Genomic DNA, 15,513 nt, shown 5'->3' on the forward strand with positions numbered 1-15,513 from the left:
CTTTATCCACCCTAGGGGGTGTTTCCCAACGCACCCTAACCTCTGGCGGGAAAGGATATAATGCCAATAACATTTTAAAAATTATCAGTTGTTATCGGGGGAAAACCACGCATCATCACACACCTCATTTAATTTCTCAGATTCAGGAAAACTACAGGTAGTTTTTCCTCACCGAACATAATACCCCTTTTTGGTGGTACTCGTATTATCAGAAATGTGTAAAAACATTTTTCATTGCCTCAATCATGTAACGTGTGGCCCTACTGGAAGTCACATTTGTCTCTTCACCGTCGACACTGGAGTCAGTATCCGTGTCGGCGTCTATATCTGCCATCTGAGGTAACGGGCGCTTTAGAGCCCCTGACGGCCTATGAGACGTCTGGACACGCACAAGCTGAGTAGCCGGCTGTCTCATGTCAACCACTGTCTTTTATACAGAGCTGACACTGTCACGTAATTCCTTCCAACAGTTCATCCACTCAGGTGTCGACCCCCTAGGGGGTGACATCACTATTACAGGCAATCTGCTCCGTCTCCACAAAATTTTTCTCCTCATACATGTCGACACAAATGTACCGACATACAGCACACACACAGGGAATGCTCTGATAGAGGACAGGACCCCACTAGCCCTTTGGGGAGACAGAGGGAGAGTTTGCCAGCACACACCAGAGCGCTATATATATATATACAGGGATAACCTTTATAAGTGTTTTTCCCCTTATAGCTGCTGTATCTTTAATACTGCGCGTAATTAGTGCCCCCCCTCTCTTTTTTAACCCTTTCTGTAGTGTAGTGACTGCAGGGGAGAGACAGGGAGCTTCCCTCCAACGGAGTTGTGAGGGAAAATGGCGCCAGTGTGCTGAGGAGATAGGCTCCGCCCCCTTATCGGCGGCCTTATCTCCCGTTTTTTTATGTATTTTAGCAGGGGTTAAATGCATCCATATAGCCCAGGAGCTATATGTGATGCATTTTTTGCCATCCAAGGTGTTTATTATTGCGTCTCAGGGCGCCCCCCCCCAGCGCCCTGCACCCTCAGTGACCGGAGTGTGAAGTGTGCTGAGAGCAATGGCGCACAGCTGCAGTGCTGTGCGCTACCTTGTTGAAGACAGGACGTCTTCTGCCGCCGATTTTCCGGACCTCTTCTGCCTTCTGGCTCTGTAAGGGGGCCGGCGGCGCGGCTCTGGGACCCATCCAGGCTGGACCTGTGATCGTCCCTCTGGAGCTAATGTCCAGTAGCCTAAGAAGCCCAATCCACTCTGCACGCAGGTGAGTTCGCTTCTTCTCCCCTTAGTCCCTCGATGCAGTGAGCCTGTTGCCAGCAGGTCTCACTGAAAATAAAAAACCTAAACTAAAACTTTCACTAAGAAGCTCAGGAGAGCCCCTAGTGTGCACCCTTCTCGTTCGGGCACAAAGATCTAACTGGGGCTTGGAGGAGGGTCATAGGGGGAGGAGCCAGTGCACACCAGATAGTCCTAAAGCTTTCTTTAGATGTGCCCAGTCTCCTGCGGAGCCGCTATTCCCCATGGTCCTTACAGAGTCCCCAGCATCCACTTAGGACGTTAGAGAAATATATATATATATATATATATATATATATATATCAGTGCCTCCCCAGCCTATGACCTCACCGCCCGTCACTGGTTTCTAGAAGAAGTCATATTTAGCTAGCTACAGTAGAGATTTCCAGTGATTGCTTGCAGCTGGTGAGACTGCGGAGTTCCTGCATCATAATGCTGGCTGAGTGTAGTGCTGTATGGTGGTTTAAACAAATTCCTTAGAATCACCATCTGTCTGCTGTGACAGGGGGAGAAGTGCCAAGGCAGCAGAAAATTAGCAACACAAGTTAGAATCTCAGGAGGTCCCCAAAATTTCCCCTGGAAGTGCAGTGTCTGAAATGTTTAATGCCTGAATCTCTTCGAGGTCACTGCTCTGTGCCTGCTAATCTGTATTCCAAGAAATATGGTTATCTATTTCCCTAGTAGAGGAATCAAAAAAAATACAAACCTTCATTGGGATACAGAACACCCGGGACACATATGGGCCGGTTCAGAGTCACACAGTACAGCGACCTCTTTAGCGTCATTGCCGTAGTCACGTCTGTGACTCTATGCTAATCCTAGCATCAGCCCTGCACCTGATGTACAAGTGTGCGTCTGACTGTGCAAGTGCTGGGGTGACCGCTCTGAGCACCGCAGGCGCAGCCATGCCCTCTCTGTGTGTCTTAGATGCAACCGTCAGTCACACCATCAAAATTTGAAGAAGCCCCTTGCTAGGGGCAGATTCTTCATCATAACATGGCCATTGGCCTCCAATGTGAGCAATTAAGCATCTGAGTTTGCATTCAGTTATGTGACACTCCCATTACACACCTGTTAGATGGTCCATCTCCATGCGTCTGAATAGCCACCTCCCAGTCACCGCCTAGTACATGTCTGAGACCTGTGCCGCTCTGGGGAGACACAATGTGCCATGCAAGTCACTCAATTACATGAACAGGGGCATCAGGCACAAATACAGAGCACCAACTCTTTATGATGATATACAAATAGTCATGAAAGGTTATTAAAAATAACAAGGGTGTGCTATGACTGGTTGACATTCAGACACACTGAATACCGACAGGTTCTGAATGTTGACAGTCAGAATCTAGATACGAACGTTACGTCGACAACCAATATATCAATGTGCAATTTGGTTAAAATGTTAACACGTTCAGAATGTCTACCTTTAACATGTCAAGACCAGAATGTCATATTTTGTTATTTATATTATCCTAACCCGAGCTCTAAACCTAATGCTGGGTACACACTAGACGATATTCTGAACGATATGCCCGATCCGTCATTTCCATATCGTCAAGTGTGAATGCAGTATTTCGTCGATGATACGCTCTCTCACGGATCGTCAATGGTATCCCCTGTCGTTCGTACAATGGGGGTAATTCTGAGTTGATCGCAGCAGCAAGTTTGTTAGCAACTGGGCAAAACCATGTGCACTGCAGGGGGGGGGGTAGATATAACATTTGCAGAGAGAGTTAGATTTGGGTGGGTTATTTTGTTTCTGTGCAGGGTAAATACTGGCTGCTTTATTTTTACACTGCAAATTTAGATTTTAGTTTGAATACACCCCACCCAAATCTAACTCTCTCTGCACATGTTACATCTGCCCCCCCTGCAGTGCACATGGTTTTGCCCAACTGCTAAAAAATGTCCTGCTGCGATCAACTTGGAATTACCCCTAATCAGTGGTGTCGAGAGAGGTGGTGGGGGTGGGGGTGGGGGTGGGGGTACAGATTACCCGGATCCAGGGGGCCTGGACGAGAGCCTTTTTTCGGGTTGGATATTTTTTTTCTTTAGTATAAAGAGGGAGGAGGAATGTATGTGTGTGTCACCTGGCTGTTTATCCCTTGTCGTGGACGTCCCTTACAGACACTTCCAGCCGCCGCACCGCTGCTAGGATCTTGCGAAATTATATCATCGTCTCGTGAGTCAGTCTCTGCAGCCGGCTCTGGACGGCCTCTTCAGAATCAGCAAGCATTGGGAGGGGGGCAGGGGCTGGGAGGGGCAGGTATGCAGCTGGCTGGGTGTGGCCCATGGGTTTAAGAAGTGGTGCAGCTCAGCTCAGTTGTAAGAATCAGCAGCAGGGCTGGTCACCTCATCAGAAGCTAGTCTGTTAGGCTGCAACACTGTGAGCTGAGAACTGTGAGTGACAGACCCAGCACTGTGTCTTATAAATTCTATATAAATATTCTATAATACATGCATCCATACATTGCCATTAGTGTTAGTATTATACTGTATACATAGGGTGTGTATTGCGTCCTGGCAGCGGAATGACGGCGGGAGGGCGAGTATGGCAAGCCACTTGCGGGCTCGCTGCACTCGCCGCAATGCGGGCTCGGTGGCAACCGGTTTCAATTCCTACTCTATGGGTGTCATGGACCGTCTCGATTGTGAGGGGGTGGGCAGTGGTGCTGAGAGAGAGGGGGAGAGGGTTCAAATGACCTGGGCCCAGGTCTGATGGAGGGGCCCAGTGAGGGTCCAGTAGGGGCCCAGGCTCCCTCCCCCTTACCTGGCAGCAGCACACACTGCTGTGTACTGGGCTGCAGTGTGGCAATGGAGGTGCTTAAAATACATTTTTTTTCAGTTTTTTAGTTCTAACGGTACATGACCACACCTCCTGTGATTAGGCCACACCCCTCAAAAAGTACCTGGGCCCAGCCCGGCTCTCGACTGCCCTGGGGGGTGGGATGCAGGGGGAGGTAATGTGACCGGCAGTCACATAACTACATTATAATAAGATTTTACTTACCGGTAAATCTATTTCTCGTAGTCCGTAGTGGATGCTGGGGACTCCGTAAGGACCATGGGGAATAGACGGGCTCCGCAGGAGACAGGGCACTTTAAGAAAGAATTTGGATACTGGTGTGCTCTGGCTCCTCCCTCTATGCCCCTCCTCCAGACCTCAGTTAGAGAAACTGTGCCCGGAAGAGCTGACCGTACAAGGAAAGGATTTTGGAATCCAGGGCAAGACTCATACCAGTCACACCAATCACACCGTATAACTTGTGATAACTGGGTAAGTTTAACAGTATGAACAACAACGGAGCATCAGATCAACCCTGATGCAACCATAACATAACCCTTATTTAAGCAATAACTATATACAAGTATTGCAGAAGAAGTCCGCACTTGGGACGGGCGCCAAGCATCCACTACGGACTACGAGAAATAGATTTACCGGTAAGTAAAATCTTATTTTCTCTAACGTCCTAGTGGATGCTGGGGACTCCGTAAGGACCATGGGGATTATACCAAAGCTCCCAAACGGGCGGGAGAGTGCGGATGACTCTGCAGCACCGATTGAGCAAACACAAGGTCCTCCTCAGCCAGGGTATCAAACTTGTAGAACTTTGCAAAAGTGTTCGAACCTGACCAAGTAGCTGCTCGGCAAAGCTGTAATGCCGAGACCCCTCGGGCAGCCGCCTAAGAAGAGCCCACCTTCCTTGTGGAGTGGGCTTTTACTGATTTTGGCAGCGGCAATCCAGCCACAGAATGAGCCTGCTGAATCGTGTTACAGATCCAGCGAACAATAGTTTGCTTTGAAGCAGGAGCACCCAGCTTGTTGGATGCATACAGGATAAACAGCGACTCAGTTTTCCTGACTCTAGCCATTCTGGCTACATAAACCTTCAAAGCCCTGACCACATCTAGTAACTCGGAATCCTCCAAGTCACGAGTAGCCACAGGCACCACAATAGGTTGGTTCATATGAAAAGATGACACCACTTTTGGCAGAAATTGTGGACGGGTCCGCAATTCTGCCCTGTCCATATGGAAAACCAGATAGGGGCTTTTATGTGACAAAGCCGCTAATTCTGACACACGCCTAGCTGAAGCCAAGGCTAATAGCATGACCACCTTCCACGTGAGAAATTTTAACTCCACGTTTTTAAGTGGCTCAAACCAGTGTGACTTCAGGAAACTCAACACCACGTTAAGATCCCAAGGTGCCACTGGAGGCACAAAAGGGGGTTGAATATGCAGCACTCCCTTTACAAACGTCTGAACTTCAGGCAGAGAAGCCAGTTCTTTTTGAAAGAAAATAGACAGGGCCGAAATCTGGACCTTAATGGAACCCAATTTTAGGCCCAAAGTCACTCCCGCCTGTAGGAAGTGAAGGAAACGGCCCAGCTGGAATTCCTCCGTGGGGGCATTCCTGGCCTCACACCAAGCAACATATTTTCGCCATATACGGTGATAATGTTTAGCCGTCACGTCCTTCCTAGCCTTTATCAGCGTAGGAATAACCTCATCCGGAATGCCTTTTTCTGCTAGGATCCGGCGTTCAACCGCCATGCCGTCAAACGCAGCCGCGGTAAGTCTTGGAACAGACAGGGCCCCTGTTGCAACAAGTCCTGTCTTAGAGGCAGAGGCCATGGGTCCTCTGTGAGCATTTCTTGCAGATCTGGATACCAAGTCCTTCTTGGCCAATCCGGAACAATGAGTATTGTTCTCACTCCTCTTTTTCTTATGATTCTCAGCACCTTGGGTATGAGAGGAAGAGGAGGAAATACATAAACTGACTGGAACACCCACGGTGTCACTAGTGCATCTACAGCTATCGCCTGAGGGTCTCTTGACCTGGCGCAATACCTCTGTAGCTTTTTGTTGAGGCGGAATGCCATCATTTCCACCTGTGGCAGTTCCCACCAACTTGCAATCTGCATGAAGACCTCTTGATGAAGTCCCCACTCTCCCGGGTGGAGGTCGCGCCTGCTGAGGAAGTCTGCTTCCCAGTTGTCCACTCCCGGAACGAACACTGCTGACAGTGCGCTTACGTGATTCTCCGCCCAGCGAAGAATTCTGGTGGCTTCCACCATCGCCACCCTGCTCCTTGTGCCGCCTTGGCGGTTTACATGAGCCACTGCGGTGATGTTGTCTGACTGAATCAGAACCGATTGGTCGCGAAGCAGGGTCTCCGCTTGACGTAGGGCGTTGTATATGGCCCTTAGTTCCAGGATATTGATGTGAAGGCAAGTCTCCTGACTTGACCACAGACCTTGGAAATTTCTTCCCTGTGTGACTGCCCCCCACCCTCGGAGGCTTGCATCCGTGGTCACCAGGACCCAGTCCTGAATGGCGAATCTGCGGCCCTCGAGAAGGTGAGCACTCTGCAGCCACCACAGGAGAGACACCCTGGCCCTGGGGGATAGGGCGATCAGCCGATGCATCTGAAGATGTGATCCGGACCACTTGTCCAACAGATCCCATTGAAAGGTCCTCGCATGGAACCTGCCGAAGGGAATGGCCTCGTATGATGCCACCATCTTTCCCAGGACTCGCGTGCAGTAATGCACCGACACCTGTTTTGGTTTTAATAGGTCTCTGACCAGTGTCATGAGCTCCTGAGCCTTCTCCATCGGGAGATAAACCCTCTTCTGGTCTGTGTCCAGAATCATGCCCAGGAAGGGCAGATGAGTCGTAGGAATTAACTGCGACTTTGGAATATTTAGAATCCAGCCGTGCTGTTGTAACACTTACCGAGAGCGTGCTACGCTGATCAGCAACTGCTCTCTGGACCTCGCCTTTATGAGGAGATCGTCCAAGTATGGGATAATTGTGACCCCTTGCTTTCGCAGGAGCACCATCATTTCCGCCATTACCTTGGTAAATATTCTCGGTGCCATGGAGAGCCCAAACGGCAACGTCTGGAATTGGTAATGACAATCCTGTACCACAAATCTGAGGTACGCCTGATGAGGTGGATAAATGGGGATATGAAGGTATGCATCCTTTATGTCCAGAGACACCATAAAATCCCCCCTTCCAGGCTTGCGATGACCGCTCTGAGCGATTCCATCTTGAACTTGAACCTTTTCAGGCATATGTTCAGGGATTTTAAATTCAATATGGGTCTGACCGAACCGTCCGGTTTCGGTACCACAAACATGGTCGAATAATAACCCTTTCCTTGTTGAAGGAGGGGAACCTTGACCACCACCTGCTGAAGATACAATTTGTAAATTGCAGCTAACACTATTTCCCTCTCTAAGGGGGAAGCTGGCAGGGCCGATTTGAGGTATCGGTGAGGGGGCATCTCTTCGAATTCCAGCTTGTATCCCTGAGACACAATCTCTATTGCCCAGGGATCCACCTGGGAGTGAACCCACTTGTGGCTGAAATTTCGGAGACGCGCCCCCACCGGGCCTAGCTCCGCCTGTGGAGCCCCAGCGTCATGCGGTGGATTTAGTGGAAGCCGGGGAGGACTTCTGTTCCTGGGAACTAGCTGTGTTGTGCACCTTCCTTCCTCTGCCCCTGCCTCTGGCAAGAAAGGACGCACCTCCGACTTTCTTGCCTTTTTGTGAACGAAAGGACTGCATTTGGTAATACGGTGCTTTCTTAGGTTGTGAGGGAACATATGGCAAAAAATTTGACTTTCCAGCAGTAGCTGTGGAGAACAGGTCCGACCTTGCTCATAAATCATCTATAAATCTATCTCAGAACTAATACCTGTCCTTTCAGGATAGAGAAATGCTAATGACAAACAGCTAATTGTAATATTGCTTTAATATTGTTGCAAAAGGAAAACTCCAATTTCTGCTAATAACCTCATTGCCTGATCTATTATACTGAGCAAAACCAGAGAAAACTCATCTTCACCCCCCCTAGGTATGGTGTGTGCTCCATATGATGATAATTACAAGGTCAATTAAACTGTATCTGCATATAGTGGGGAATTATCTTTTGATTGCGCAGCAATAATACTCCCATCATTACCTGCAGATAGGCATGCACAATAGGAGATAACGCGTCGTGAAGTATAACAACGTCCTGCAATATGGCTTGAAAGAAATATAGCTCATTAGAACTTTCAGTGTGGTCATTGTTCATTGTGAAATTCATTAACATATGGTAATTGCTTTTCCAGATTAGCGCTAATTAATAAAGGTTTTCATTTTAGAACACTTCATGTCATGTATTCATGTCATTATCTATATGTCAATAACATACTAAATGCAATGAAAGAATAGTATAGCTATGTAGATAGTACGGAGAAAAATATTCATAATGTTGTGCTAAACATTAACCTTAATAAACACTATAATGAAATTCCACTTCTCAATTTATTTTCCTTATTCAATAACCAACGGTAAGAAAAGAAGAAGCTGCTGTTTCAGTGGTAATCAGCTTAGGTTGGAAACTAAAGAGATCATTGGGTTTAATGAGAAGAAAGATCTTTCTGTAATTTTATGACTTTCCCGCATTGTTAGCGGTATTTGAATAATATGCATATGATTTATTCCTAATAGATTTCCATCAATGAAGAAGCTGCTGTATTGTATTTATCCAGGGACTTAGGTGTACAGCCCACAGCACTACATTGTATATATTTATCCAGGGACTTAGGTGTACAGCCCACAGCACTACATTGTATATCTCAACAAGTATTCCAAAATAGACAGGTTACTCAGATGGCCATCTCAGATTTGTGGCCGGGGCCAGTAAATCTATGTCGAAGAACGCAGACACTGGCCTCGGCACTCCCAGAAAATGGGGGCCCCCATTTTCAGGAACACTGCACAGTGCCACCCCCTCCCCAACACCAACTGACCATAGCCTGTGAGATGGCGCAGGACCAGTTCCGCACATGTCCTCCCACCATCTGAGTTGGACCTTTGGCTTTGTATACAAGTCTGAATCATGCACATAACATACAGATGGAGCCTCGCTCATCAAGCCTTCTCTGCTGCACCTAGGTGCACCAAGGTTTATTAGCATAAGCCTTTCATCTATTGTTCTCCGCTGCAATACAATACAGAGAGAACAATACAGCAGGGGATTATGTCCGACAGCACTGACTGAATTAATCCTAGTAAAGGGATAGATGAGCAGGGCTCCATCTGTAGATGTCAGGAATTGAACTTAGGGCTCCGGCTTTTGAAGCAGCAGCGGACAATTTTACCGGTGATTTGTGCTGTTGCAGCACTGACACAGGACCCAGGGAGGTAAGTATTAAACATGGGTGCAGGGTGTGCGCCACACATGTACACCACACTCTCTGCCCCTATTGTAAATACTCCAATGCTCTGGAGGTTACAGTTGGGCTGACTGAGCTATTCTACTGTTAACAGTTCTTTCCTTTGCTCAGTCTAGGGATTGCCATTGATGCTGCCATCTGTGTTTTATATCCATGCAACCATCAATGGATTGCACCATCAATGACCATGACAGTGCAGACAGTGGGTGGTGCGACAGATGGGGAAGGGGCTATGCACTGGGGGTGGAGCTAGGCACCTGCATAGCCACTGAACGGTCACCACCCAGGAACACCTAGCACTTTCCAAGACATCTCTGATACGATGCGTCTTAACCACAACAGCGCCTTTGTGCATACACACTGTGTAATACATGCACGGTAAAACCGTTTAGGTTTTTTTTGTGTCCTCACAGAAGCAGGAAATCACTCATGCCCCAACATTGGCATTGCGTGCAACTAGGTCCTAGGGGTCATTTCACTGCTGCCATAGCTTTTCATTGCATGTCAAAAAAAAACCCAATGCCATCTCAGTATGGCATTATGCTTACCTAATGTCCCGCGGCTGCTCTGGATACTATAATAAAAAAACGAATGCAGCTGGTGGTTTGTCCTGCCCGTGCACACATAGAACTACTATGCGCTTTAAATCTAGTGACTTTAATTGGTGCTTTAAATCTACTGATTTTCCTGCGCCATTTTCCTGGAGATTTGCTCATGCACTGTAGACTCTCTGACAGTGCAAGGGTCTCCTATGGAACCTAGTGCCCAGAGCTGCAGGCTAGAAAGGAGGGGGCCCATACAGAGCCTGCACACGGGCCTCCTCTGTGGAGAAATATACCTGCACCATTCTGCTGCAGAAAATGATATACGGCATGATTTCACTCTTATTTCTTATCTTTTTGGAAAATGCAATTCAAGTCTTCTGACAATACCAACACCAACAAGGAAATATACATTAGCAATTTGATTCTAACAGAATTTCTCTCAATGGCAATTATTGCACATTAGTTTATATATCTGCCTACATAATTATCAAATGATGCCTGCAATGATTATAAGAGGACTAAGGAAGGCGCGTTATTCTCTTGCAATTTTAAAAAGCACCACAAGATGGCATCTTGCACCAGAAGAAAATTCTATACAGCCGACACTACAGCAATACAAAGAACTACATAATTGTAAATATTATAAATCTCTCAGGCACTCGCATTCAGATCCCTCGCAGGCCTCATAGATTCAGCATCATTTCCCATAAAACTTTTAATTTTTCTGCAACAATAAACATTTCACAAATAAACCGGTGTAGCTAGCTGCCTCATGCCAAGCACCGTTATTGATGTAAAAGACAAACATACTGTACTGGAGGCTTTCAGTAAACTTCCTAACTTGGCATTGTAATATACTTGATTAAAAGAAATGTGTTCTTTTCAATGCGCCTTCCAGTTCCAGAGACCTAAATGGATGCACTTTAATAACAATTTAATTGGCTCCTGCAGTGATGTTCTGTCTTTGCAAAGGACTCTGGGAACCACTTGAATTACAGGTGTTAATGATACTTTCTAATTATCTATACTTGTTCTTCTTCCTGCTCATGATTATCTGACAATTACCAGAGCTAACCTGATGACAGTTATAACCTTAATCGAAATGAAATCACAATGAACATATCAGTAATATTCACTTATTTGTAGACTTTTTTTTTTTCTTTTTTTTTTTCCATCCATGTTCTCTGTGCGGAAAGTTTAATACAGTAACAGGATCAGTCTTCTTAATAAAAAGTAATACAAGTGCAACTGTCATTTACATGCAGATCTCTGTCTGCGATGATGGTCCCAGTGTCCCCTAAGGCGCAGCATGAGTGACATGCTGCAGCTGTTTGGGGGTGCGGAAGGGGCAGTGACATCCAGCGTAACAGAAAACGGGGGGTCGGCCGGCCCCATTTCGTAGGCATGCTGAACAAAGTTGCTGCATCCTTGGATGCAGCTTCACTGACCCTAGCTGCGTGAAAACACCAACCACCCTAAGCAACTGGAGGGTTTCTCTGGGTGGCCGATGTTCATGCAGAGAGATCATATGCTGCATCTTCGGATGCAGCAGCAGATCACAGAAGACGACAGGAAGTGTTTCTTACACAAAACTCTTCCTATGACATCAGCATATTTTAGAACAGCAGCTGCGTACAAAGATGCAACGATTGTGCTACTGCATCCAGACCCTGAGTCAGGTGCATCTGCAATAATGATGATGGCTGCAAACAGAAAAACAGTAGGCAGAGCCAATGGCGGCTTCAGGGTCGGTGACGCTGGGTGCGGCCAATAGCCATCCCCGAAGGTGCTTGCACTCCAAAAAAGGGCATGGCATCACTGTCATTATTACTATCCCCATTAGCTCTGTGTTAAAAATATTTGTTGGTGTCTTTTACGTTTTGACTTTTGCTTGTGGCCATGCAATTACTGTACATTGCAGCACTGTGTGCAGTGTCAGACTGGGGCATGAAGGGCCCACCGGGGAAATTCTGTTATAGGGGACCATGCTTAAAGGCGTGGCCAGGCTCCAGTGGGGGTGTGGCCAGCCACCACAGAGGTTTGGCTAACCATTACAGAGTACATGTTCTGTGACCCTTGGTAAATATATAATAAACCAAATTCTTGTGAAGCATAATGTAACATGTATAATGCATAATTTATGTACACTAGGATAGAGTCTAGAACCTGATAACTAGAGGAGGAGGAGGGCCCACAGGCAGTGGGGCCCACCGGTGGTTTTCCCTGTTCCCCTGTGGGCCAGTCCGACCATGACTGTGTGACTTGCTTCAATAGTACTGTAGTATCACGCAGTAATATTCTATTCATCTTTTGTTTTATTCCTCTCATTTTAGGAAACTGCAATGGCAATGGGAAGTATGTGCCGGCTCTAGGTTCCTGTGAGTGCGATGATGGTTGGGAGGGACCTGATTGCGCTACAAAGAGTTGCCCAGGCAATTGTGGTGGAAATGGGGTATGTATTGATGGCGTCTGCCAGTGTGCAGAGGGCTTCACTGGCGAGGACTGCAGAGTGAAAAAGTGCGCCTATGACTGTGGCAAGTTCGGGACCTGTGTTGACGGTGGCTGTAAGTGCGCGGAGGGGTACACAGGCCCAGCATGCAGAAAGAAGAAATGCCTGGTTGACTGCAGTCCGCATGGCCAATGTGTCGATGGAACCTGCCAGTGTTATGAAGGCTACACCGGCCTGGACTGCAAAGAAAAAAAATGCGCAGTTGATTGTCGCCCCAATGGCCAATGTGTTAATGGGCAATGTGTCTGCAATGAAGGCTTTATGGGAAGTGACTGTTCCGTCGGTAAGAGCCTTTATTAAACCTGCATATTGCAATAGTTCTGTTTTAAAGATTAATCACATGTAACGCAACAGCTAGAAGGTGCTTCAGAAAGTGTCATGTTTTGGACAAAATAAATGAATGGTTCTGGGTTTGGATGTAATGCTGCCTGCGTTGGCCAGAGGTGCGGGTTGCCACCCGAATGCGGACGTTTTTTAAACCGGCAAGCATGTACAAGGCATAACCATGCCTTGTAAATGGTTGCAGCTTTAAAAAAATAATAAAATCTGAGTTCGTCCGGGAACCCGCACATCCGACCAACTCGGATGGCATTACATCCAGCCCCCAGTGCCAGATTAAGGTCCACATGGGCCTGGAGCTGAAAATCAAGAAAGGCCTATTGTGTGCCGATGCAGGCATTATGACAAGCGCTGTGCCGGTATGACTAGTGATGTGTGGGCGTGGTCTATATAGGGGGTATGGCCTGTGTCGTAGTTTCTCCATATTTCTATTAGTGTTCATCCTGCAAACCTAGCCACTGCAGTAAATTAAATTAATAAAGCAGAGATCATTACAGTGACCACCATATAATACAGAAAGCACAGCACTGGCAGCCAAATAATACAGAAAGAAATTGTAGTGACTGCTAGATAATACAAAGAGCATTACTAGTGTTTCTTCTAGGAATCCAATAGGGCAGGGCGCCGGACTCCGGGGGCATATTTCCAAGCGCTCCCTGAAACGGGGGCATGGCCATGTAAATTAGGGGGTGTGACCATGGAAACGCCAGTTTAGTGGGCGGTGTGGCCCACAGACGTTGCTATAGGGGGCGTCTGTGGCCAGCGACGTCACTGTTGGTGGCGTGCGTCAGTGCTGGGCTTCCCCCAGCCCTCTCCCATAGCGTGAATTGATGCCGTGCGCATGCGCACGGCATCTTTACACGCTGGGAGGGCAGGAAGCGGGCGGCTGTTCTAGCAGGGGGCAAAAGGGGCAGGGCAGATTTTGCCTTTAAAAAAATCGGGCAGGGCTCGGCGCCCTGCTAAAATAGCCTAGAGTGAACACTACATTACAGTGACATTCATATTATACAGATAGCATCAGTGGCCGTTGATAAAACAGAGAGCACCGTAGTGCCTGTCATGTTTTACACCAAGCATCCAATTGACCACCACACAATACAAAGAACATTGTAAATCCATATAAAATAGACAACTCCAACTACCACCATAAAATACAGAAGACATCACAGCCACACACCATGGCCTGTGGAATTAAATAAATCAGACAGCAAGTAAGTATATCTGTGGTATCTATCTATAATCAGTAGTTATTGAAATTCATGACACCGCTCAAGAGTGATGTATTCAAACAGGGATAGCCCACCAAAAATAAAGGGTCGTTACTTTGTGGGGAAAGGGCGTGGCCACAGAATAGCACCAATTCACATTACACTGCACAATAGTGTCCATTATATACTATATATATATATATTATTTTTTTTAAACACATAATGCCCCGAGTAGGTCAATATATACACATACTCCCCCCAGTAGTGCCAGATACACAATGCCCATCAACAGTGCCAGTTACACAATGCCCTCAGCAGTGACAGTTGCACAATGCCCCCAGTAGTACTAGATACACAATGCCCCCAGTACTGCCAGATACAGAGTGCCCCCAGTAGTGTCAGTTATGCAATGCCCCAGTAATGCCAGATACACAATGCCCCTAGTATAGTGCTCACCTGCCGATTCACATGTCTGAAGGGAGGGGAGGAGAATGCAGCGCGTCTCTCCTGCCCCTCACTGTGTCAGTCACATTTCCGGCAGCCATTTGAAATATGGCCCTGGCTTGTGTACCGATCAAAGCTTGCGTGGCAGCAGCCAATCATGAGCCACCGCTGCGGTCTGCGAGTTCTGATTGGCTGACGGCTGAGCTATATTTTAAATGGCTGAAAAAGTGTAAGCTACTGTATGCACACAGGAGAGATGCGTGCTGTGCTCTCCTCCCTTCAGACACGGGAAGTGGCTGCAGCAGCAGGGTAGGCCACAGACATCCCGCAACGCCGTTCCTGATGATGTCACTTTATAAAAGACCTTCAGGAACGGCGTTCTGGGGTTTTCCGGCCCAAATATAGCCCTAGATAAAAACAAAACAGAGAGAGCGGAAAAGAGAAGGAGAGAGAGGGGGAGGGAAGGATAGGAAATAGAGAGAGAGTAAAGGGGGAGGGATAGGAAATAGAGAGAGAGGGGGGTTGGATAGGGAATAGAGAGAGAGCAAGAGGAGGTGGGAGGGATAGGGAATAGAGAGCAAGAGGAGGGGGAGGGGAGGCATTGGGAATAGAGAGAGAGAGAGTGAGAGGGATAGGGAATAGAGAGAGTGAGAGGAGGGGGAAAGGATAGGGCAGTGTTTTTCAACCGCTGTGCCGCGGCACACTGGTGTGCCGCCAGCGGTTGTCAAGTGTGCCGCCGCCGCCAGAGATCCCTGCTGCCAGTCCCAGTCTGCTGCCGTCTTCACTATACAATGACCGCGTAAGAGCGGCCTGCGCTGCCCGATAGTGATACTGACTTACAGCATCACTATCGGGCAGCGCAGGCAGTTCTTCTGCGGTCACTGTATAGTGAAGACGGCAGCTCTCCTGCGGGCCCGCCCGTGAC

The 15,513-nt window shown here is 47.6% G+C and overlaps 1 protein-coding gene and 1 long non-coding RNA gene across 6 annotated transcripts in view; one reads left to right on the forward strand and one right to left on the reverse strand.

The window, feature by feature from the left end:
* Positions 1-3,556, reverse strand: part of LOC134957654 (uncharacterized) — an 86,672-nt gene extending 83,116 nt beyond the window's left edge. For both annotated transcript variants that reach the window (XR_010186695.1, XR_010186696.1), the window contains exons 1-2: positions 3,395-3,556; positions 2,373-2,452 (exon numbers count right to left, since the gene is read on the reverse strand). This is a non-coding gene — a long non-coding RNA (uncharacterized LOC134957654). The remainder of the gene's footprint in view (positions 1-2,372; positions 2,453-3,394) is intronic.
* The window catches only part of LOC134957652 (tenascin-N-like), a 618,734-nt gene that overhangs the window by 511,788 nt on the left and 91,433 nt on the right, over positions 1-15,513 (forward strand). For all 4 annotated transcript variants that reach the window (XM_063939692.1, XM_063939695.1, XM_063939693.1 and 1 more), the window contains one exon: positions 12,422-12,880. In XM_063939692.1, the coding sequence (XP_063795762.1) occupies positions 12,422-12,880 (459 nt within the window). The remainder of the gene's footprint in view (positions 1-12,421; positions 12,881-15,513) is intronic.

This window comes from Pseudophryne corroboree, chromosome 9 (assembly GCF_028390025.1).
Source record: "Pseudophryne corroboree isolate aPseCor3 chromosome 9, aPseCor3.hap2, whole genome shotgun sequence".
Taxonomy (NCBI): domain Eukaryota; kingdom Metazoa; phylum Chordata; class Amphibia; order Anura; family Myobatrachidae; genus Pseudophryne; species Pseudophryne corroboree.